Source organism: Chionomys nivalis, chromosome 1 (assembly GCF_950005125.1).
Source record: "Chionomys nivalis chromosome 1, mChiNiv1.1, whole genome shotgun sequence".
NCBI lineage: Eukaryota > Metazoa > Chordata > Mammalia > Rodentia > Cricetidae > Chionomys > Chionomys nivalis.
In genome coordinates, this window is record NC_080086.1 from 94738058 (window position 1) to 94761795 (window position 23738).

The 23738-nt window shown below is 54.1% G+C and overlaps 1 protein-coding gene across 1 annotated transcript; it reads left to right on the forward strand.

Moving 5' to 3' along the window:
* Nucleotides 1–1348: 1348 nt before the first annotated feature.
* Nucleotides 1349–23487, forward strand: Sdc1 (syndecan 1). The gene is made up of 5 exons (XM_057773726.1): nucleotides 1349–1716; nucleotides 19921–20002; nucleotides 20826–21304; nucleotides 21771–21906; nucleotides 22077–23487. Exons 1-5 carry the CDS (start codon nucleotides 1651–1653, stop codon nucleotides 22244–22246), a joined length of 933 nt encoding a protein of 310 aa, XP_057629709.1. The 5' UTR covers nucleotides 1349–1650; the 3' UTR covers nucleotides 22247–23487.
* The last annotated feature ends 251 nt before the right edge of the window (nucleotides 23488–23738 follow it).

The window sequence follows — 23738 nt, forward strand, 5'->3', positions numbered from 1 at the left end:
TTGTCCTATTTTTTTCTCCGTATTGGGTTGGGAGGATTGAAGAGCTGACTTCAGACCCTGGAGCCAGCCTCCAGGAGGGACCTGCTTTTTGGGTCTTAGGCTTCCCTGAGCCTTGCTATTAGGGTGCTCCTTACCAAGACCCCGAGGATCCAAGCAAGAATTCAGCAGGAACTATAGCCCATAGATAGATCTGGGTAATCTGGGACCCACTTGCTAAGGGAGAGTTTTCCGATGTCATACACTGTTGAGTGCTGGGCTATGGGCCACTGCTGGAGGCGTGTGTGTGTGTGTGTGTGTGTGTGTGTGTGTGTGTGTGTGTGTTGAGGTAAAGGCGGTTACTGAACTTCCAGAAGGCGGGCTCCATAGTGTAGTCTCTACACACTGGAGACTTCTAAGAGCTTAAGGTGTCTTCAGCCCTGCCCAAGGAATAAGGATGAAGAAGATGCCGTCTTTGGCTTCTGCCTTTCAGGTACGAAGGTCCTTTGGCACCATCTACAGATTGAAGGCAAGACAGGCCCTTTGCTCTCATTTCAGTTTGCCACGCCCGCAGGCTCTCTCTGCTCTGTTTTTTTTTTTTTTTTTAATTTTTATTTTTTGACTGACGTGCTTGAAGGCTGTTGGAAACCGTGGGGTTCAGGCGCTATAGAGAATCGTTAAGGAGCAGAAACTCAACTGGAGCTCCTCAGATGCCTGAGGTCACCTGGAAACAAAGAGACCATTTATTTTTTCTTTTGGTCTTCGGATACGAAGAGAGAGCGCTTTGTCTCTTATAGAAAGACAGCAAAAACTTAAACAAAACAAAACAAAAAAAAATCCAGCTCTTCCAGACAGTGCTCAGAGCTTTAAAAGACCCAGAGTTACCAGCACTTTGCGGGTAAAGGCTCCAAGACACCCGGGCCCATCCTCAGCCGGTGGGGAGGTGGGAACAACACATCTGTCCTTCGGTTTACATATAGCCTCATCGCTGTGGGGCTCCGTGGTGGCCCCCAGAATCTTGCTCATCTGGAGGGCACTGGGCGCCCTCATCCAGAGGGCGCTGCAACCTAACACGCAAGGGACTAATAATCGCCCTTCTCCAGGGCAGCGCTTCGGTACTCCGGAACAGGCCGTAGTAGCGGATGCATCTGGGTCTTCATCAACCACGTATCAAGGAAGACACCACGCGGGTATCACAGATAGCCCGCACCAGTGCTCAGGGAAGGAAGGCAGGGCTCAGACCCGCAGGAGCTCAGGAGTGGGGTGGGCTTCGATCCTAGGAGGCGTGGAAGGGGTGGGGCGCTCCAAGGGGGCGGGGCAGTCAAGAGGGCGGGGCCCAAGGGGTGGGGACTGGGGCTACCCAGGCCCGCGGAGCTGGGGGTGGGCAGCTAGTTTTTGCAACGGCTAGGAGCCTGTGGGTTTATTATAAGGCGGAGCTCGGCGGGAGAGGTGCGGGCCAGAGCAGACAGAGCCTGGCGCAAAAGAAGGGATCTGGCAGTCGGAAGCTGACTCCAGCCGGAGGAACCTGCAACCCTCGCTCAGGACAGCAGCGTGCTGGGCAGGCGTCCGGGACAGCAAAGCGCAGCGCAATCAGCAGAGCGGTCCCGCAGCTCCGCGCAACCCGCAACTCCGACCCGCGCAGCCTGCCGAGCTCCCGCCGCCGGTCTGGGAAGCATGAGGCGCGCGGCGCTCTGGCTCTGGCTCTGCGCGTTGGCGCTGCGCCTGCAGCCTGTCCTCCCGGTGAGTGTGGCCCGGGGCAGGGCTGGAAGGCGGCGGGAAGCCTGGACTCGCCACCCGCCGATGCCATGCAGGCGGCGGCACGTGGAGGGGGAGGGGAGCGGGGACTTCTTCCCGCGCTGCCTGGCGGATCCAGGGATGGTGAGCCCTTAAATAAGGACTCCTCTCCCAATTCCCTCCACCGTCCGTGGGTGCCGCGCGAGTCCCACAGCTCGTGGTAGGGGCTGGGGCGTCCCGCAGAGTGGAGCCTTCACTGGTTCCCGGCTCCCAGTTAAGTAAAATGACTCCACATGGATCTAGTCCGCCGGCCTGTGGCGGCGCCTGGAGTCACTCTCTCCCGTGGCTGTCTCGCTGGCCACCTCAGCGGCCTGGCCTCCGCCAGTGACCCGAAGGGATGCAGTGGCCATGGCCACAACGCCCTTTCCGCAGACCCTAATTCAAACCAGACTGTGTCGGCTGCGCCCCCAGCGCCGGGGAGTCCGGGCGCCCGGCCCTTTGCACCCGGACAAGTTTGGGCGCAGCAGAGCCGGCGTGGGAGCGGGAGGGGGCGGACGTGCTGGTTGCCGGAGGGACCGGGATCAGGACTGTGCGTGGGACACTGGAGGGAGGCGTGGGGCCCTTGAGTTTTTCTCTGGCTGTCCCAGGTGAGCTGGGCCGAGCCGGCAGTGGGAGACTCCGGGAAGTTGGCTTCACAACGCTAAGGACCCTAAGAACCCAACTTTGGGGTCGCTGAAGTTGTGCTGCCCCCCGGAGGGCCTCCTCCGCATGGCCAGCGCTGGGGACCCTCCCCGCGAGTGGACCCCGGTACGGCTCTTCCCCTCCCCCGACTCGGCTTTGTGCTGAAGCCGCGCGCAGGGAAGGCGGGTCCCTTGGCCCGCCCAGTAGGGCCGCGGGGAAAGAGGGACGAACGTGGAGCTGGCGATTGGTGGGGGGAGGCCTCTGAGTAGGATGCAGCCACCCACCTTTGGCGGGGGTCGGTCTCTCTAACGAGCGACTTGGCCGACAAAGAGCTTGTCGAGGGTCCCCAGAAAGTGCTCTCCCGCCCCAGCCGCCGTCCGCTAGCCCGCCTTCCCCAACGGGGGCGCTTTGTTCTCGGCCCCTGTAACCCTTCCCTGGGAACCGCCCCGCAGCGCCGGCCCTTGACGTGGGCCGGGTCCCGGGTCGCCGCCAGGTGTCAGCGCTGCCCGCCGGGTGTCCACGCCCCTAGCCCCCGCACCCACTGTGGATACCCGGGATCCTTTCGACTGGCCGGCTTGACCATCCCCCTGAGAGGCAGAGGCGAGGTGCGGAGCCTCAGGCTTTATCCCTTCCGGAAGTGGCAGTCTCCCACCGCCACATCTGGTCTGCTTAACTTCGATAGTCCTGGCAAAGAGAGGCACGTGCACAGGGAAGGCGAGCTGAGCGCTGGTAGACACCCAGGTCGTGTGCATATCAAGTGGCACCTGGACCCATCCCCGATCACTGCTAATGGGCATTGTCTTCGCCGCTTCCCAGGTGACTCCATCACTCTGGAGTCTGAGAGGACCTCGATACCTATCCAATTTCCCATGAGTTGGGGGCCTGTAGGGTGCTGAATCAAGGTTCTCAGGGAGGGATATGGTTTCCAAGCGGAGTCTCCGTTGCAGTCCCAGCTTTAAGGTCCAAGAAATTGCTCTTGAGGGTTGTGGTTTCTGTGGGACTCAGATCATGCCTGGAATCAAAGTTACCACTGTGGAGAAGAAAGTGGAGCCGCTTGGCTTGTCTCCCTGACCCGCCTGGCATTACCTCCAGCCCGACTCTCCAGGCCCAGTGAGGCCTCGCTGGGGCAGTAGAGATGCTGTATTGCATTTCTTTGCAGCCAGGATCTGAAGAGGTGTTGATCGCTTTCCTGTCGTCTTTGGTGAGGCAGATATTCCTGTGAACTAGGGCCCTCAAGCTCCCGTTATCACGGCTGGGTAGGCAACTGGTGGCCAGTTTCTCTATGGACTGTGTTTCCTTTCTGGCTTGGGAGCTTGGGCCCTCTAGGCAGACACAAGGTGAGAGACCTCCATTCCTGGGAGGGCTTCCTGGAGGGAGGATTTGAGCTGAGTCTGAGCTCAGTCACTGTCTGAGCTTTGGGGACAGACTCCTACTTGAAGACAAGGGTGTACTCTTTGTTTCTTCTTTTATAAAGTTGGGTTTGTTCTCTTCCATAAAAAACAAACAAACAAAAAAAACCATGTTGGGTTAGAAGTGGGTACATAAGACTGAGGGCATTTCCAGAGTGTCTCTCCCCCCCCCCCAATAATGAAAGCAGTTGGGATTTGCTTTAAATGGAAGCAGATACCCAGAGGTTGCCAGAGATCTTGTCCCCTTCCGAGGGCTCCCTTAGCTCCTGTGGGAAGCAGGTCAGAACACCTCTGGGGACCAGTGCATGGGACAGAGAGGGACTGTTGGGTGTCTGCCTTTGAATGGGCGAGGGGAGCCTGCTGCGAGCCACTCCCCAGAGACTGCAACAGGTTTGTCCAAACTGTTCCTCGGTGTGTGTCCCCATGGTCTTTGTTTCAGCTACGTAAGGAAAAAAGTCACTCTGGAATAGTTCTTTGCTGTTTTTCTCTTTTCTTTCCTTAATTATTTGGACTAGTAGAGACATTTCCCCTGAGGTCTGGCAGAGTGGGAGGGAGTGGGGGAGGATGGGCCCAGCCTTTGGAGGTGATGTCACTGCTGGCTTCAGCTCCCCAGAGAGGGTGGAGCTGGTTTTAGCCTACCTGTGGCTCCTGATGGGCCCCAGTAAAACCTCCTTAACACACATTGGTGGGGAGCAGGGCCTGGAAAGGATGACAGGAAAACTTGGTTTTTGCAGTACTTTATAGACGCCTCCCTCCCCCCTCCTCCAAGCACTGCAGCAGAATTTGGGATTCCTGAAATCCTCTGAGAATGTATCATCATGGTAGTCAGGCGCTTTTCCCTGAGTTAAAATCGCCTCCTTACAAAGTATCCTTTTTGTTGTTGTTGTTGTTGTTTGGAGACAGGGTCTTGGTTATTGGAGTACTAGCTGCCCTGGAACTCACTGTGTAGACCAGGCTGTCCTGGAACTCACAGAGATCCACCTGCTTCTGACTCTAAGTGCTGGATTTAAAGGTGCGTGCCACCACGCCCCGCTTTTACAAAGTATTCTTTCTTGGAGCAGGATTCTGAAACCCTTATTTCCTCTCCGTTATGCTCAACAATAAAAGGCTAGTTGTATTTAATCCCTCCTGATGCTAGGCCCTCCTCTTCATGATGCCAGGTCAAGCAGTCTCCTGGTTCTGTGCAGCTCTGAAGAACATGGTGTCCTTGTGCCTGGTGGTCTTCATTCTTAACTGCCCCTTTCCTTCTCACTCTCTGGTAGTAACACTGGTGTGCCCAAGCACAAACACATTTTCTCTTCAATTCTGATTTATTTTCTTTAGCAGGCCGAAAACCAAATCAGATTGGTTATAATTCTTACAAGAACAAAGGTCTCACCTTTGGGTGACTCTCAGGCTGTGTGAATTTCATATCCCTCGTGGATCTCAGTTGAGGTTGCTGCAGTGTGGTGGGAGACTGGACAAAAGGGAGCCACCACCCCTACCGTCTTGGACCTGGAGTGATGTGGAGGCACTGGCAGGTGAAGGACTTGGGGACCTTCCTCAGTGAAGACGTGTACACAGTGCCAGGAAGCATCCGTGAGCATGAGCCCTGGTTCCCTAGCCGCCTCTCCTCTGTGAGTTTTGGGCTCCAGCTACCTTGGACTAACAAGGCTAGCCCACTCTCTGTGTTAATTAGTGAAGGTCTTTGTTTTTGTTTTGAGACTGATTCTCAACTCTGTGGCCTAGCCTGGCCTTGACGTCCAAAGTGCTTACATGACAGACGTGAGCTCACCGTGCCTGGCTGGGACTCTTAGCTTTGGTCTTTCCCTTTCTCTTCAGCGTATGTTTCTAGTTCGTGTTCTACACAGTTGAGCACCCATGCTGTCTGGCAGGTCAGAAACAGCTTTGGATCAAGTAGCACCCCATACTGAAGCTCAACTCTGCCACTAATTTACTATGTAATCTTAAGTGACTCACTTTCCACTCTGCCCATCCTCGTCCGCAGGACAGATGTCGCCGTACCTGTTCTTTCTGCCCTCATTCTGTCATTTGCGTACTCATTTCCTAAGAGATGGTGTGAAAGTGCTTCTCTTGAAAGTGCCCCGAGGAAAGACAGCTCTTGATACTAGTTAAGGTTACCTTTAATTGCGTGCTCGCTGCTTTTCCTCCTGTCCAGCTTAGCCTTTCCTCCTCAGCCTTTATGATCCACACCATCGCCTCATCTTTTGAATGGGGAAGAAACGGCTCACAGAGGCCAGCCCTCCACAGAGAGGAAAGTGGCAGAAACAGGCCTTTTGGTATGTGGTTGCATGTGTGTGCTTGCATGTATATGTATACACTTAAGTATATGTATGATATAAATATACTGTAGAGTTGTCAGTGCCTACAACCCCAAGACACCCTGCATATGAGGTCTGGCTGAGTCCTGTGAGGCCCTGCCTGGTGTTTCCATGTCTTCCTTGGTTGTGAGCATTTTGTGTAGAGGGGGCACTTGACTGAACTGAGTTGGCCTGCATTGTGCCTTTGGGCAAATCCTGGGTACTGGGCAACACCCTGGGCCTTGGCTGGGTGTACCTGATGGTTACTTGGGTACAGGCAAGAGCTCTTCATAGAAAGGCAAGGTCAGGAGACAGCAGTGGGGTCCTGACAGTGGGCAATGTGTACCCTAGGTTACACAAAGTTCACACTCTGTTGACTGAGTGCCAAGGAGTCTGTCTGGGCGGGGCATGGAGGACACACCTACAGATTTAGTAGAGCCTTTGTAAGCCCTGGGGAGGTGGGTATCCTGGCCACAAGACTCCTGGCTCCTATGCTCCTGGCTCTCTCCAATGCCGGGGGTATGCTAGGAGAGTGTTTTGGACACTAAGTTATGTCTAGTCTAGTCCCAAAGCTCACAGAACATACTGTTTCCTAATTGCCTTTTTTTTTTTTTTTTTTTTTTGCCCCAGTTCAATGATTTTGAAGTGTTGGGTTTGGAAATTCCCCCAAGAGCCTGCTTTAGTGCGTGCAGAGGGAAGATACTGGAACAGGAAGTCTAGAGAGAGTGCTTTCACCTCCAGGACCTTGTGCCCTGGAGCAGAGTCAGCAGGGTGTCATTTCCCTATTGGTTATTCCAGGAGAGACTGAGTGTTAGGTGGGAATGCACTTTCTAGAACCTTCTATTGAGAATGACAGGAGTACCCTGGCAAGTGCCAACAGTGCATGGGTATTTGTCTTTTACCATAAGCAGGTAGCTTCTGGTGCAGACTGTAGACACACGAGGTCCTTAGAGTAAGACCCTGAATTTGGTGCCATTTCAGCACCAGAGGGACATGGGGGCGGGGGGTGGGGCTGGGCAGCCTGCTCGCTCTGGGATGCTCGCTCTGGGATTTCTACAGGATACTACTGCCTGTTCTGTAGGAGCTTTCCAGATTACTTCCCCATTGTTGATGCTGGGGAAGCCCTGGCAAGGGGTGGGTATTGGAAGAGGGGCATCCCGCCGCCTTCTATGTGCTGTGTGATTGGGGTGTCGGGAGGCCTGGTGAAGCCTGCAAGTGGAGGCAGGTTTCACATGACTGGGAAGAACTCAGGAGGAAGTCTTTGGACCACTGACAGGTGGGTGTGGTGGTGTTGGTCTTGGTGGTAGGCTAACTCTCCTTTTAGAGATTTGCCTAGGAATCTTTCCTGCTGACTCTGGAACTCGGAGGCTTCCAGAGGTAGCTCTGCTGGGAGCCTCTCAAGGGTCTCAGACTGTCTCCTGGTGTTTGTGGCTTCGTGGGCTGCCTAATTATATAGAGAGGTTACGTTTCTCTGGCCTCCAGCCCTGGGAAAAGTTCTGCCCAGTGACTCACCTGAGGCCTGCAGCCGTGTTTGTGCTCAGGCACACAGGCATGCTCAGGGGCTGCGGCCTGCACAGCCCTGGCGGTCTCTTTCCACCAGGCTTTCCTTTGACTTCTCCAGCAATGATAGAAACATCTGGGAAACCTGGTCACCTCTTATTTGCAGCCCCCTCCCTTTCTGGGTGTCTTCCCCCTTCTGAACTGCGCATCTGATGTTCTTTGTATCCCTGGCTTAGAAGCATCCAGAAATTATTCCTTTCTTTGTTCTAGCCTTGTCCCTGACTTCCTTGTGGCCCAGGTAAGTAGTTGACCCTCTGGGCCTGTGACATCTGCTCCAGGACCTCTTCCTTCCCACTGCTGCGTCTTTAAGAGTCCTACGCTAGCAGTGAGACCTTGTCTTGGGATGGGTGAAGGTGGCCCTGAAGGACCTCCCAGACTGCTTTTGCTCTGTCCTTATTCCTTCTGGAGACTCATCAGGGGTCTCAGAAGAGACCACTCTGGAAACAGAGGTGAGGCAGGTTTTCAGATCTGTGCCCTTGGCATTCATTGTGGGAACTAGAGTGGATGAAGCCCTCTGGGCCAGGTCAGACTGGGGGTGGAGGCCAGGTGCTGTTCTCTGCACCCACACCCAGGCACCCTGGCATCCTCCCCAAGGTCCGCTCATCAGCAGGAATGAAAGCTGCGCCGGGCAGGTTGGGGCAGTGGGCAGGTGGGCGTGTTTATCACTGCGCTCATCAGCTGAGTCACGATGCCAGGCCCCATGAATCCTCCCTGGAGACTCACCCAATCCACCTTGACCCACTGGCGCCCACTGGCATGAGGTGGGGCAGGGCAGTGAGACAAGACAGGCCTCGGGGGGCTGAGAGGCAAAGGGGAATTCATTGTCTTCAGGTGTTCATGACCTATCCTGACTGTGTCACAGGGCTTGTGGGTGTCTCAGGTGCCACCTGGGTCTCTGTTGCCCCAGGAGGATTCTGCCTGAAATGCCAACCTGGCTAGAGTACCTGCTGGGGGTACCCAGGGAACGCACCAAGGGAGAGTGCCCGTCTGTAGAGTAGACCCACCATAGTAGACCAGAGACAGTGGTGAAGGGCATTAGAGACTCAGCCCTCTCCAGGGTCTTCCTGGCCAGCTGGAGGGTTTTATCTCAGAGTTTCACAAGCCCTCATAAGATCCTCTTGGGAGCCTAGACTACGAAGCCGACTTTGTTCAGGCTTTTAGACTTGCCAGCTTTTTGGCTATGGAGAGTGCTTGGGGAGGGTCTCGTAGATGGGGCGTCAGGAAATACAAGATGGCCTTGTGTCTCTGTCTCCAAGAATGGTAAGAGAAGCCTTCCAGTACAATGACAGGGACGAGACACCTTTATCTTTCCCATTTAGGTCTATCCCAGATTTTTATGTGGCCACAGAGGCTCTGTTCTGTCTCATGGAAGGGCAGGAGCTGGGCCTGATGCCTGGGTCTGCTCACCGATAGCCATTGGGCAGACCAGGTGAGGGGGGACCCAGAACTGGCAGGCTGAGAACACTAGTCCTGGGGTAGGTGGATAGAGTGAGGACCACTGCTCCCTAGGATGGGGCTTCTTTGGGGAACTTGGGGACTGATGTCTACCCGTGGCATCATCCAATGTGTGCTGGTCCTTGGTTGCCATACAGCAGTGGCTAAGGATGTTCCTGGGGCTTCACCGGTTGGGGACATGATTGTGTCGGAGGGCACAGAGTGACGCTAAGATATTCTCTGCAGCAGCCCTTGGCCTCTCTGCTGACCCGGAAGCACTCAGACCTTGGAGGTCCAGGTTCCTAGGAGAGTTCCAGGTGGATATGGGGGTCAGGTTTGGGCTCGCAAGGCCCCAGGCTGTAGAGTGTCTAAGGAGCCGCCAAGACTGTTGTGGGAGCGTGAAGGTTGACGTCATTTCAGCTTCTCCCAGAGAAAACTGAGGGGTGTGGTACAGTGTTAGGATCACCTCTCTCCCAGGATGGCATGTTGGGGAGGGATGGGGCCCTTGTTTCCGGGCCCTAGGTTTGGTCTGTGGGCTGTGTGGTCTCTAGGTTCTCACCTACCTCCCTGCCCTTGCACTCTGAAGGGCATTCCAAGTAGGCACCGCGTTCCCTCTGTTCCCCCACCCCCAGGAGGAGGCTGGCCTGGATTGTAACATCCTAGAAGTGGTCCTGAGGACTCCATTGGTGGATTTGAGGTAGGACAGGCCGGGCATCCACTGGACTCACCGGCCACCTGTCTTTCCACAGAAGTCTGGCTCTGCCTACCTTTGGGTGTCCAAGCTAACTCATATCTTCCGGGCTTGAATAAGGGGCTCCTGGAGTATTAGCTGGCCTTCACCAGGGCTGGCCCAAACCCAGGGCAGGCTAGAGAGAAATGTAGGGTAGAATCTGGCCCACCCGAACCACATCCTGGCTTTTTTGGTTCCTATGCCATCTTGCACATAACTCTGCTAAGCCTCAGTTTTCTCACCCGTGAAATGGGGTCATGCTATCCTGCCTGGAAGGACTTTTGAAAATGCAAGTGAATATGTGAAGTGGTTGGCATTCTCTGTCATCTGGCTGGGGCTCACAGTTGTCCTGAGTATGGCCTATTGTGTACGGCACCCCCAGCGGCTGTGCCCGCGTAGGAGGGTGTAGAGTCTCCTTCATGTGAATGGCCCTCCGGGTCTTGCCCCGGGAGTGTTAGTGTCACAGGGCCTGCAAAGACGGCTTTTGTCCTTCCTCAGAAGCCCAAACCTTTTCTGACAGTCCAGACTTTCATCTTCACCGAGTCTCTCTATGAGGCTGGGCCCTGACGTGAGCTGTGTGGGCTGGGCTATCAAAGGGGGAGGCCGTGGGGAAAACACAGGCACCAGGGAACAGTTGGTGGGGGCTTGGGGGAGCAGGGTTTCAGTTGTAGGGAGCTGTAGGTTACCATGAGAGGAAGCAGGTTTTCTTTAGACGCTAACACACTGGGCCGGAGTGCAAGGTGGGTGGAGGCCCTTGCCCTGAGCCCACGCAGTGCTGGTGAGGGCTGCTCTTCTGTGGAGTAGGGCTCCGGGCTGCGTTGTGATAACGACTGGGGTTTGGCGAAGCCAATCTGCCTGGCCTTTCTTCACAGTGACAAGAGACTGTCCCCTTTGCCTCATTGTCCACATTGTGTAGATGGCTGCAGCACGAGGGCCCGGAAGTGGCTTTAAAGACAGGTTAGCTAATTCAGGGAAAGTGCTCAAACCGGTGTCCTGCATGTTACTCAAGAAAGAGTGGCTGCTGATGACTGATTTCCTAAAGTCTCGATTTGCTTCTGTGCCTCATGTGACCCCAACAGCCTGGGTCACATGACGGCTACAGCCTGGGTTAGGTCCTTAGTTTCTCCCACCCACTGCTGGCCGCAGGACCTAGGTAGCTGAAGGCTGCCCCCATATTCCCTGTTAGCCACCTTTGTGTCAACTACAAAGACTGTGTGCTTGTGCGAACCTCCAGCCTCTCCAGGCTGTGAGGTGTCAGCGAAAGGGCCTAGCGTATTTTGTTCCTGTGGGGCTGGGGCCAGTCCAGGAACTGAGGAACCCACCCACTCTTTCAGCCAGTCCAGGAACTGAGGAACCCACCCACCCTTTCAGCCAGTCCAGGAACTGAGGAACCCACCCACCGTTTCAGCCACAGGCTCCTCTCGGAGAGTCCTACCCTGCAGACTAGCCCACCCTGCTATGGGACCCCTCCCAGTGTGCTCTGCCTTCTGCTTGCTTCCCAGTGGCTTTGGTGTCTTTTCTGTCTGAATTGTACTTTCCATACGTGAGAGGGGGAAGGCACAGACATCTTGTAGTTCAAGAGGGAAGGGAAATGTAATATATTTCCTGGGTGTTTCTGTCACCTGCCTTCTGACAAAGGCTATAAAGACGTTTGCTCTTGGTCCCTTCTGGTCTCCCTTTGATAATCTTTTCCCATCGGTTACAGCTCCTACCCAACTGCAGAACCCCAGTTCCCGAATCGGCCCCTCCCCCATAGGAAACAGATTGATTGCTCCAATGTGAATGACTAGTACCCCTTAGCCCCTCCCACGGGCATTTTAATTTTTTTCGGGAGGGCATTGCACAACTGCAGGGACTCAAGAAGAGAGATTTGGTGGTTAGAGTTGGAGTCGTGTCCCCAGCCTCCCAGCTGGAGCCCTGGCTGCAGGTGTGTCAAGTGTCTGCGTCTCTGAAACCCAAGGACACTTTATTTAGCCATTTCAGGAGTCAAATGGCCAGAGAAGTCCAGGAGGCACAGGTGTCGGGTCCCCATGCCCCGCTGAGTCTATAATCAGCTAGGTAGCAGTTTTTGGGGGTGCTGGCAGCCTAGGGGTGATCATGGTGAGGGTTCCTGCACTGTTCTCTATCCTCCAGACTCGCCAGTCATCTCTAGTCCCTTGGCCCTGGCCAGCAAGATGTGCCCAAGGGAAGCCGAGAGGACCCAGTTTCTCTTTATAGCCTGGGGTCAGTACAATGGTGGGGGTGGGGTGGGGAACAGTGCAAATGCTGCCCCTTCCATCTACACAGGCTGCTACTCAGAGATCCTTTGATTCCAGTCCTCTCCAGCAGCCTCCTGGACCTGCTCTTTGGAAGCGGCGAGAGATGACATCAAGTCACTGTGCCCAGTGTCCCTGCCCTCCACCTAACCACCACTGTTAGATGTCATGTTTGTGGTCTGCTGCCCTTCACTTCAGTCACAATGGTGTCTGGTTGCCCCTTGAGGGTGAGCTGACCCGCCCAGCCGGAGAACATTTAGTATACAAGTCGTAGGTTGGACCCTAGAAGCCCTCGTGCTGGTGTTCTGTCAAACCCCTGTGGTATATGGATGGGTAGCCCGAGTCAGGTTTGTTCCAAGAAAGGAGAGCCCAAATTATAAGACAACTTTTTTTTTTCCTCTTTCTTTTTTTTTTTTTTTTTGGTTTTTTGAGACAGGGTTTCTCTGTAGCTTTGGTCCTGTCCTGGAACTAGCTCTTGTAGACCAGGCTGGCCTCGAACTCACAGAGATCCACCTGCCTCTGCCTCCCGAGTGCTGGAAAGGCATGCACCACCGCCCGGCTATGACATCTTTTTTTTACTATTTTGGGTTTTCTCATTTCCTCTAAGCATATCCAGCTGGTCAGGGCCCAAGAGCTTGAAGAGAGGTGGTTGGCCTTCAGGAGTGGGGTTCTGTCTGGCTCCCTCCAGGAGCAGTACCTGGTAAGAGGCTAGCTGGGCCTTCACCAAGTGCCCTTGCTCTACACTGACTGAAATCTCGCCCTGCCTGTCCTAACTGAGTTCTGGCACGAGGGAGCTGTGGAGGAACTGGTCTTCCAGTCCCAGCGCCACACCCAGCTCTCAGTTGAGCCTGCTCAGAGGCTAGTCCTGGCATGTGGACTGTAGGGCAGGTGCCAGCCCCACAGGGAGGTGTGGGCATCAGGGTGTTCGAGTGACACTGACCTATTGTGGGTCCCGAGATTGGAGGTATGGTACAGGGAAGGGGCCTAGTGCTGGGAGACTTGGCTCTGGCATTGACCTTGGTTTGCCCTCTGATGTTACACTAAAGGGAGATGCTGACCAAAAGGGGTTATTGCAACCGAGAAAGGATACTGTCTTTGCACTCTGCCCATTCCCAGGAGTCCCCACAACACACACAGGGTGACTGGCAGGTGCAGAGCAGCGATGGGGATTGCTGAGTTGGGGGAATGTGTGTGCACCCAGGGGATCCTGGGAAATCGGTCCTGTCTGTGGAAATGCTGCCAGGGTCTGGACCGTGGAGGTGCTTCGAAGTTCTGTGCTGCCTAGGGAGGTAGCTGATACTCCTCTTCACCTGCCTGTCCTCACCTTGGCCCCACCCTGGGTTGGGCCTCCCCCTCCCTCCCTACTGGGTCACCAGTCACCTTCTCTGCAGGTCCCAGCTTGACTGTTGGTGGAGAGACCGAAAGCTGATAAATCATCGTGCCTGTCAGCCGGAAATTTGGGTGTTGCCTCAAGGCACCAGTGGGGGCCCTCCCTCCTGGAGGTGGCTTTAGGAGGGGCCGGGAGGGGGATTCTGGATCTTGAGACCTCTCTATCGTTTCTCAGGTGCCTGAGAGAGAAGTGAGGGACTGGGCATCACCTCAGCATGAAACTCTGGCCTCTGATCCTCACACATTGTTCAGCGTGACACGTGAGAGCCTTAAAAGAATTCAGGATTATCCAAACAAGCCACGTTATTCCCTACCCACACATGGGTCCGGAGACACACAGGGAGCTGCTCAGACACCCAGCATGGGAGTAGTTGAGCTAGGACTGTCCCAGAGACCCTTGTTGGAGATGTTTTGGGACAATCCACCCTATCGCTACATGCTCCCAGCACTTCATCTAGGACTGAGGAAAAGGTGACCGTGGTAAGGAGAACAGTGAAGACCCCAGGCTGAGGACTACCAGGATAGGAGGGAATTTTAGCCATGTTCTTTCTTGTCTGCTCTACCCTTCTGGAGAAACATTGCACCTTGTAGCACAGCTGCCCCTGACGCCCATCTTTACCTTTGGGGCACCCTGGGATAGCTCAGTGTCGCCAGCATCTTCCCACTGATGTCGGTCACATTGTACTATGGGGCAGCTAGGGTGAGGGTGTTGGGCTAGGAAGCCAGCTCCTTGGAAAAAACAAGGTTGTTCCTGGTTGGCCCTGGCAGGAAGGAGGTCCTTGCTTTCCTTGGTGAGTTCAAGGGCCTTTGGAAGATCGAATGTTCCCTCAGCTCCTTGGTGAAGTAGGCCCTTCTTGCACCGTGGTGTTTGACGGCTAAGAGTGAAGGTATCAGAAGTAAAGAATAATCTAGAGCCTTCCCAGGTTGCTTTGCTCCTGGCTCTGGCTTACTGAGCTCTCTTGCCCACTTGGTGCCTTGTCTTTGAACACTGAGTTCAGTCAGAGAACTGGAGTTGAGGTCTTGCCTCCCTCAGCTCCTGGCCACGGCACCAGTACGTGGACCCTTGTCTCGTCGGAGTACAATCTGACATTGTGGTAGTTCTTGGGGTCCCTGGAGACAGGCGGTGGTTTGGATGCCGTTCTCTGGTCATGTGTCCAGTTGCACAGAGGGAGGTGAAATCTAGAATTCTGTATAGCTCAGAGTTCTCAGCACCCTAGAGCTGTGAATTCTGGGGGGAGAGGACTTCCTCATAGCTCTTAGATCCTTAGGTCTAACCGAGACACTGGGGTAGGGGTAGATCTCTTGTATACTGTGAACCTGCTTGAAGCCCCCTGGGGTGCTGGTTATGGCGTGGAGTCTTGGCTGGATGAGAGTGAAAGGTGTTTATCCTGGTGTGCCCGTGGGGCCCGTGTATCCCTGCCCTTCTCAGCAGTGTGTGTTGATTGGACGGAGACCATGTGACTGGAGCCTGGGCTTCTGGAACAGGTGTGGAGGCCCCAGACTAGCTAGGATCCAAGCTGCCTGGGAATGGCTGTGACCCAACTGCTTTGATAACAGCGGCCCTTTGTCACTGGCTGTCGTGACTAATGGGGCTTGTTGATTCAGTGACTAGGCTCCCACCCATGGAAGCTGGGCTTCTGTTATGGCACCAGGCAGCCACAGACAACCCATAGTTCTCCCTCCCTTTCCCACTCCGTGACCAGACGTTCCCAGCTGCCCAAGTGAACTGTCTTATTCTCTACTGGGGCTCTTCCTATCCCAGCCCCTGAGGTTTCTCCTTCCTGAAGCCCCTGTAGTGAGGCACTGGGTATGTGCTGGGAGCTCTGTTGGGGCCAAGCCCAGTCTATTCCTTCACTTGTTTATACCCTCAAGTTCCGAGGTGATGATTAGAGTTTTGAAGTTACATTTAATAGCAAAATTCCGTGATCTTAAAATTTTTCTTTAGTCACATTCCATTTTGTGTGTGTGCCTGTGCGCGTGTGTGTGCCTATGTGTGTGTGTATGTGTGCCTGTGTGTGTGTGTGTGCCTATGTGTGTGTGTGTGTGTAGACATGCATGTGGAGGTCAGAGGGCAACTTGGGAAAGTCAGTTCTTTCCCCCTACCATGTGGGTCCTGGGGATGGAACTTGGGTCGTCACGCATAGAGGTGAGTGATTTACCCTTAAAACACAAAGTATCCAGCCCTATGGAGGGAGTCACTAGTGCTTTGTAAGGGCAGTGTGGTTTAGGTACCACTGATTCGGCAGTAGTACCTTAGGGTGCTGATTGGAAGCCACAGATACCGTTGTACCTGGTGGATGTGGGCCAGATGGGCATCCTCTCCAAAAGTCCATAATTCCTGAGCATCTCGGAGACGCCCAGTTGGTACTGTGCTTTGGGGCACAGCTGGGGTGGATTCATACTCAAGATTCCATGACAAAGTGCTGGAAGCCAGACTTCCCTCAGCCCTAAGCAGCCAGAACATAGGACTCCATCAGACTGCAGTGCCGGCCACTGAGGGTGGCCTTCCTTCTTGTCAGTGTGGGTGTGGGAGCTGGCAGGAAATGGCTCCATTAAGCATCCCAGCCAGCCTTCTGCCCACAGCTCCCAACATGCTCTTTGGCAAGGGCTTGCAACTGGAGATGAACTCTCTCCTGTACCTTGTCCTGACCCACGTTGAGTCAGGACCTAGTGTGTGCCTGGTACCCACCTGGGTTGTTAGGCAGGGCTAAGCCCACATCTTGCTTCCTGGTGGTACAGCTGTGGTTAAGAAACTGAGGCCATTTTGCTAGAAGCAGATGGACCTAGCCAGGGGAGGTGGGCCTTAGGCCTGGGGGTGGGGAAGAGAGAATTGTTCTGTGTGGTGTGGGGACACTGGGCTAGATGGCCTTGGGTAGGTCCTTCACCCTGGGAGGGGCTGTTTCTTATCTGTCAGAGATGCTAATCTCAGGTGGATCTGGAGGAGCTGCAGGGGAGAGGTGTTGGAACCAGATAGTGCTGGAAATTCTCTTCAGCCAGAGGGAAAACTGAGGCCTTTGCCTTTTTTTTTTTTTTCTCCTGCACTGGGTCCCTGACTTGGGTATCTCAAGAGGGTCCTTACTGAACTGCCCCAGGGGATGCCCGAAGCAGATGTCTACGCCCCATGTTTCTGCCCCCTGAACCTCTAACTTTGAGTTTTCAAATAAGGCAGCTTCCAGGCTCTTTGCTTCAGTGGGAGGGAGCTAAGTGGCCCTGAGTTTCATGGCTCAGACCTTGAAAATTTTTCTTACAATGAGGTTCCTGCTATATTCTTTGAAAGTTGTGTGTGTGTGTGTGTGTGTGTGTGTGTATGTCACTACACATCTGTATCTGTGTGTGGTGTACATATACCACAACAGGCATGTGGAAGAGGTCAGGCAAACCTACAGGTACAGGAATCTTTTCCTGTCTTCATTTGAGTCCCAGGATCAAAGTCAGGTCATCCTTACCAGCTGAGCCATCTGAACGGCTGATTTTTTTTTTTTTTTTGAGACCCACAGAGGAGAAAGATAAGCCTTTACCTCCCTGAGTGAGCGGCAAGAGATGGGAGACTCAATGGGAGTTTCTTTATCTCTAGACATCCCTAACAGTCTGGAAGGATCTAGATCAGAAGCCACACTGGGGAGGGCGCTTATGAGCCCTCAAGAACACAACAGGCTTCTAAATGGTACCTGAAGTTACATCGAAAACTCCAGTCAGCTGGATCTAGGGGAATCAGGGTTCAGACCACCTCCCCCCACCTCCCACCCCGATTTCTTCACCGGCCGAGATTTTTTTCTTCCCTCCCCTGTGATACCACTATGAAGGTCCCAGCTGAGGGTGGAGATGGGGCAGTCAGGGAATTGCTTCTCTTACCTTAGCAGAGGTCAGGGGGTTATAGGATGGGGTTGCCCCCCCATTCTCTGACCTGGACCTGGTTTGCTGGTTTCAGTAGAGATTTGCTTTAGAAGCTTGTTGTGTTAACAAGATCATAGTGTTGGATAAACTCAGCAAAGCCAGGAGGAACAAATTGCTTCCCTGTGAAGAGCCTGCATTATCTAGCTCTAAGAGAAGCTCTCCCTTTTGGGAAATTGCTGACTTTGGGGACTTCTGTATGGAGGGAGGAGGCTAGCTGCCTTATGTGTGTCTGGACCCCACCCCAGTATACATTCGCAGCCTTAGCTACCTCACGTTGAATAAGGTCTGCACCCGTGGTTGTGACTTAGGCTTGTCTAGTTCGATCCGGGACCTCTGACCCATCTCCAGTTCTCCCTCCCACGGAGGGAGTCCATGGGTTAGGACAGGGTGGAGAGGAAGAAGTTTTAATCTTGGGGTCTGTTCCCATCTGAAGGGTGCTGTTCTCTAAGGAGGCAGTCACAGAGATGGCTACCACGGGAATCTGGGTTGACACGTGAGGGGGTGGACTCTCAACTGACCTATGGATGGGTCCATATGAACTTCGTCTACTGCAGTGGGTTCTCTACCTGTGGGTCGCAACCCCTTTGGAGTCGCAGACCAGCTGTTCCCATTACGATCGGTAACAGTAATACAATTAAAGTTATGAAGCAGCAGGGAAATAATTTTATGGGCGGGGGTCATCACAGCATTGTGCTGTTGCTGTTCATCGGAGTTAAACCCCAGTGAATCAACTGTCTTTGAAGTTGGGCCTGTCTAAGCTCAAAACCTTTGTCCCAGGGGAGGAGAGCATACTTTTGCTTTGTGCTTTTAAAGGGAGTTCGGTATCACTAGCAGCTTGTGCACACACTGAGCTGCCCTCAGTAGCCTGTAGGGCTTACACAGCTTCTCCCATTTCCCCAACAGCCATGCCTGACTCTTTCTGTTCTGTTCTCTTCCTGAGTGAGGCCAATAGGGCTCTCTGGGTCCTGCCAAGCTTCCTGGACCAAGGTGACCCTGTTTCCTCGGTGCTAGCTTTAGCTGCACCACTCTGGATGTTCTGTAGAGGCTTAGTGAACCGGCTCTCTCCTGCCTCCTCGTCTCTTGAAATTCCATCTTGATGCTATGCCCTCCTGTTCATAGAAGCCTCCTGGCACCGGGGTGGCCACGGACCCCAGAGTCCCTCACCACAAGTCGGGCAGCTCTCACTCGTTACTTAGAACAACGGGCACAAATACTTGTTACCTGCCAAGGCTGTGTGTTCCTCACATAGAAATTCTGTGACCCTTTTGTAGTGCAGACGTTAACGCTGGCATCCATTTTACAGGTGGGGAAACTGAGGCCGTAAGATGCCTAGTGACATTCTTAAGGCCACTCAGCTGGTGAATGACAGAGGTCAGGGAGTCTCAGGGGCCTTTAGTTGAACCATGCCCTTCTTTTTCTGTTTTATTGAGACAGGAGTCTCTCTCTATAGCCCTGGCTGGCCCAGACGGCACGTAGACGAGGCTGGCCTCAAATTTGCTGCGGTCTTTTATGTCTTCCTCTTGAGTGCCAGGCTTGCAGGCATGAACCACTCTCCCCAGCTGTTCTGTTTTTTTCTTTTTGACTCCATTCTTTGTTCTGGTCTGTGCTGGCACCCTTGAAAGATGGTCTGTACTGAGCTGGGTTATTTGGGCTCCCACGTCTCCCCTGCGGGTCACCTACTTATCTGTCCCTTCTGTACCTGGTGTCCTGGAACCAGTGCTGGGAGCAGCCATGGGTCCGACTCTCTGCCCCTTTCCCAGCCTGCCTAGCCGGGGGCCGTGTTCCACATCCCCCATCCCCGCCCAAGTCCTGTGGGATTGTGTTTGCGCTCCACCACCTGCAGCCCCTTGGAGCTGGAGCCGGCAAGGCAGGCCGCATTCCTGCAGCTGCTGTTGCCAAGGAGAGCCCATCCCAGGCCTCCCGCCCATTCACTGAAGCCCCTGAACGCAGGAGTCTTTTCGGATTAGCGTTCACTGTCCCTGGCCCAAAGGGCACCCCAGCCTTTTTTCACTAACAAGACCAGGATACAGTCCTTCCTGTGGTTGAGAAAACGGTCCTTGTGACCAGGCCTGGAGCCACCCTGTGTGGGCAGAGCTGCCTCAGCATAGACAGCTCCGCCATGCCAGGCCTGGCCCCACTTCTCATTCTTGAGGCTTCTGCGCCCATATCCCAGGGTCTAGCTCAACTGGCTGCTGGTTTTCTAAGTATAAATTGTTTCTGGGGGATTGTGAAAGCACCCCACTGGTGGCCCCCAAGCATGATTCTCAGGGTGGGATCAGCCTGTGAGTTTCACAGGGATCGCAGTTTGGGTTCCCTGACTAGACAGAGTACCCTGGGGTCCCCATACTTGCACCTCTGCCTGGTACCAGGTTAGGTGCTATAGCATCGGGGATATGAGTAGGACCAGGGGCTTCCCAGAGCTGAGAGCTCCATGCAGTGGTTTCCTGCCTGTGTAACTGGGATGGTTGGCTGAGCCTGTTCAGCTGCCCAAGACGGGAACGCAGGGATTTGGGTCATTGGCCAAGCTTCATCTCAAACCCCTTTTTGATCTTTTCTAGCAAATCGTGGCTGTAAACGTACCTCCTGAAGATCAGGATGGCTCTGGGGACGACTCTGACAACTTCTCTGGCTCGGGCGCAGGTAAGGTGGACCCAGAACCCTGAGATGGCTACAGGTCATGGCTAAAATGTGTGAGCAGGCAGTCACTTAGCTTTAGTGAGCTCCCTTTCTTCCCCATCCCGCCCTCAGCCATGGGAGTCAGAGGGACAGTGCCCAAGGGAAGAAGCTGGTGCCCAGCTGCACACAGCTTAGTTAAGGGGAACCCCCAGAGCAAGAAGTGAAGTGGCTCCAAGACGCCATGGGCAGCGTCTAGAGAAAACCCTTGGAGAAGGAGTTTGACTCCATTGAGCCTTGGTGTTTCCATCTCTGAGATGGGAATACTTTGACCTAGAAGCTGTTGGGAGCTGCAGGTTGCACAGATTCTGCTGACTATAGGATTGCCCTCACCTCCTTCCCTAGATACCATCTGTCTGGGGGAAGAGAAGGCTTTTTGTTACAGCTAGCCCAAGAGGTCTTCCAGGACTAAGGTGGGGGGTATTCAAAAGGGAAGTCGGAGTAGCAGTGGGAAGCAAACCAGAGCAAGGGCTGGGAGATAAGATGTAGCCATGTGTTCCTGGGCCTTTGGGGAAGAGGGCAGGGTAGATGAGTGTCCTGGGTTAGGGTCCTATCATCTATGATGCCATAGCCCATTCTCCCAGCAGAGCCCCTTCCTGGATTCCTGGGATCTTCCTCACAGCTGAGAGAACAGGCTGCAAAAATGCATCTTTTGTGGCCTTGTTTTCAGAGTTCAGCCTTGGCTAGTTCACCCTGGGGGACTCAGGCCCCGTCTCCTCATAGCATGAACTTGTCAGGCTTGACACTCGGGGACCTCCCTACCCTGACACCCCCACTTCTGACCCTGTAGGTGCTTTGCCAGACGTCACTTTGCTGCGGCAGACTTCTCCCAGTTTGAAGGACGTGTGGCTCCCGACAGCCACACCCGCAGCACCAGAGCCCACCAGCAGAAATGCCGAGGCTGCCTTCACCTCCATCCTGTCAACTGTAGAGAAGCCTGAGGAGGGAGAGCCAGTTCTTGCGGCAGTGGACACTGGCCTCACCGCTCGGGACAAGGAATTGGAGGTCACCACCAGGCCGAGGGAGACCACACAACTCCCGATCACCCAGCGGGTCTCAACAGTCAGAATCACCACACCCCAGGCTGTCACATCTCATCCCCACAGAGATGTGCAACCTGGCCTCCATGAGACCTTGGTTCCCACAGCACCTGGCCAGCCTGACCACCAACCTCCACGTGCGACAGAAGGAGGTACTTCTGTCATCAAAGAAGTTGTCGAGGATGGAGCTACCAATCAACTTCCTACAGGGGAGGGCTCTGGCGAGCAGGTGAGTGACTTTGTATTTCCTGGGTGTCCACTAGTACCTGGCATCTGGCACTTTTCATCCTAATGTCCTTTGCCCTTTAAAGCATATTGTGGTCTTCACAATGATGGAGTAACAGGGTTCCACCTTCCTCCTGCTCTGAACAAACCGATTACAAGATCCGCAGGAGGCTCCTTAGACATCACTCAAGAGCTAGCCACCCAGCGTTACACCAGGATGACTTTTCTCCCTTAGAGCATCCTGGGATTTTCATACAGAAATGGGTGCTTTTTGTCACTCAGGGTGGTATCGGTGCCAAGGTCCCGAGTGTGATTGCATTCCATGACAGATGGTGGCATAGGCTGGTTGTGTCTGATGTAGGGTGGGAGGGGAACCCCGGAGGGGAACCCCAACAGGGCATGTCAGTGCTCCAGGTTGCTATTGTGTCAATGGCTCCAGCCCGACCTGATCCCAGCTTGGCCTCCTGCAGGACTTCACCTTCGAAACATCTGGGGAGAACACAGCTGTGGCTGCCATAGAGCCTGACCAACGGAATCAGCAGCCAGTGGATGAAGGAGCCACAGGTGCCTCTCAGGGCCTTTTGGACAGGAAGGAAGTGCTGGGAGGTGAGTCTTTCTTTCGAGTAGGAAAGAGAAGGCAGGCTGTGGCTCTGTGGTAGTGTGGGGTACAGCCATCCTTGGCTATGGGGTGGAAGGAGAAGGCGTGAGTACGGCCCAGGCCATTTCCTGTGTTGTCCATAGCTGCTCAACTGAACCAGCCTCTGTCCTCTCCCTAGGTGTCATCGCTGGAGGCCTGGTGGGGCTCATCTTTGCCGTGTGCCTGGTGGCTTTCATGCTGTACCGGATGAAGAAGAAGGACGAAGGCAGCTACTCGTTGGAGGAACCCAAACAAGCCAATGGCGGCGCCTACCAGAAACCCACCAAGCAGGAAGAGTTCTACGCCTGATGGAGGAATGGTTCTCCCCCTGCCCCTGCCACTCACTAGGCTCCCACTCGCCTCTTCTGTGAAAAACTTCAGGCCCTGGCCTCCCCACCACTGTGTCGCCTCCTCAGCACCCAGACCCTTCCAGCTGGCCCTGCCCGAGCAGTCCCAGGGTGTGCTGGAAATTCATTCTACTTCTTTGACTTCTGCCTAGAAGCTTGGGCGCAAAGGGTTTCTTGCATCTGACCTTTCTGCCACAGCCACACCCGAAGTCCACTATTCTGACTTGGTTTCTCCAAATGGGAGGAGACCCAGCTCTGGATGGAGAGAAAGGGGATCCAACTGCTTTGGACCTAGGTGGCCTATTACAGCTGGAGGATCCGAGGGACAGGAGAGGGGCTTCGGTTGATATGCCATAGCACTTACCGTAGAAACCGCTAGGGTTGGCCGTGCTGTGGTAGGGGACGGAGTTCGGGGCTCCTTGGAATTCACTTCACGTTGTGGGGAAGCCTACTTTAGATATCAACTCGTTTTTGCACATGTTTCCTCTAGTTTCTCTGTTCAGAACCCCAGCAGGCTTTACTTCTGGGGTAAGGCAAGTCAATTGACTGGTGTCCCTCACATCGCTTCCCTAATCTACATTTGGGAGACAGCATCGGGGTCATTCAGACTTTTTCATTTTTATTTTTAAACCTAGAAGAACCAAATCCAGATGCCAAAATGTAGGCTTGGTTTGTGTGTTGTCTCTTAAGTTTGTCGCTCATGCGTGCAACAGGGTATGTATGAACTATCTATTTGGTGGTCCGTAAGTAGGCTGGCTAGTCCAGGATGCCATGTGGTAGCCACCTCTTGACCAGTCATGCCTGTGTGCATGAACTCAGGGCCATGGCCGTGGCCTGGGCCACTGCAACATTGGACGAGCCTGTGTGAGAACTTAACTCCTAGAGCACAGTCGAGGGATGGAAGGGAGAGAAGACTGGGTGGGGGGTGCCAAGTGTGTCTAAGACTCTCCCGCCTTTGGTACCATCTCTGGTCACCTTTCTCCTGGAAGTTGACAAGGCACATCTTGAGTATGGCTGGCACTGGCTCCTCCATCGAGAACCAAGTTCACCTTCAGCCCCTGTGGCCCTGCCCCAGGCTGGAGTCAGAAATCCTTCCCAAAGAGCAAGAGTCTTTGCTTTTGGCAAAACGCTACTTAATCCAATGGGTTCTGTACATTAGATTTTGCAGATGTAATAAACTTTAATATAAAGGAGTCCTATGAACTCTATTGCTTTTGCTTCTTCTCTGGGCTGGTGGTGTAGACGTAGCCAGCCTTTTCTCAGACCCTGGTAGCTCAGGGAAGCTTGGCTCAAGGCTGTGTGCCTCCAATCTCTGAGGGGTAGGATCCTGGGTCCAGGATTCCTCTGATTTTTTGTTTTTGTTTTTGTTCTTTTGGTCAAACTTCTTTTGGAAGTTGGTAGGTTCAGCCAAGGTTTTACAGGGCCTGATGTCCGCTCTTCTGAATGGTTTAAGT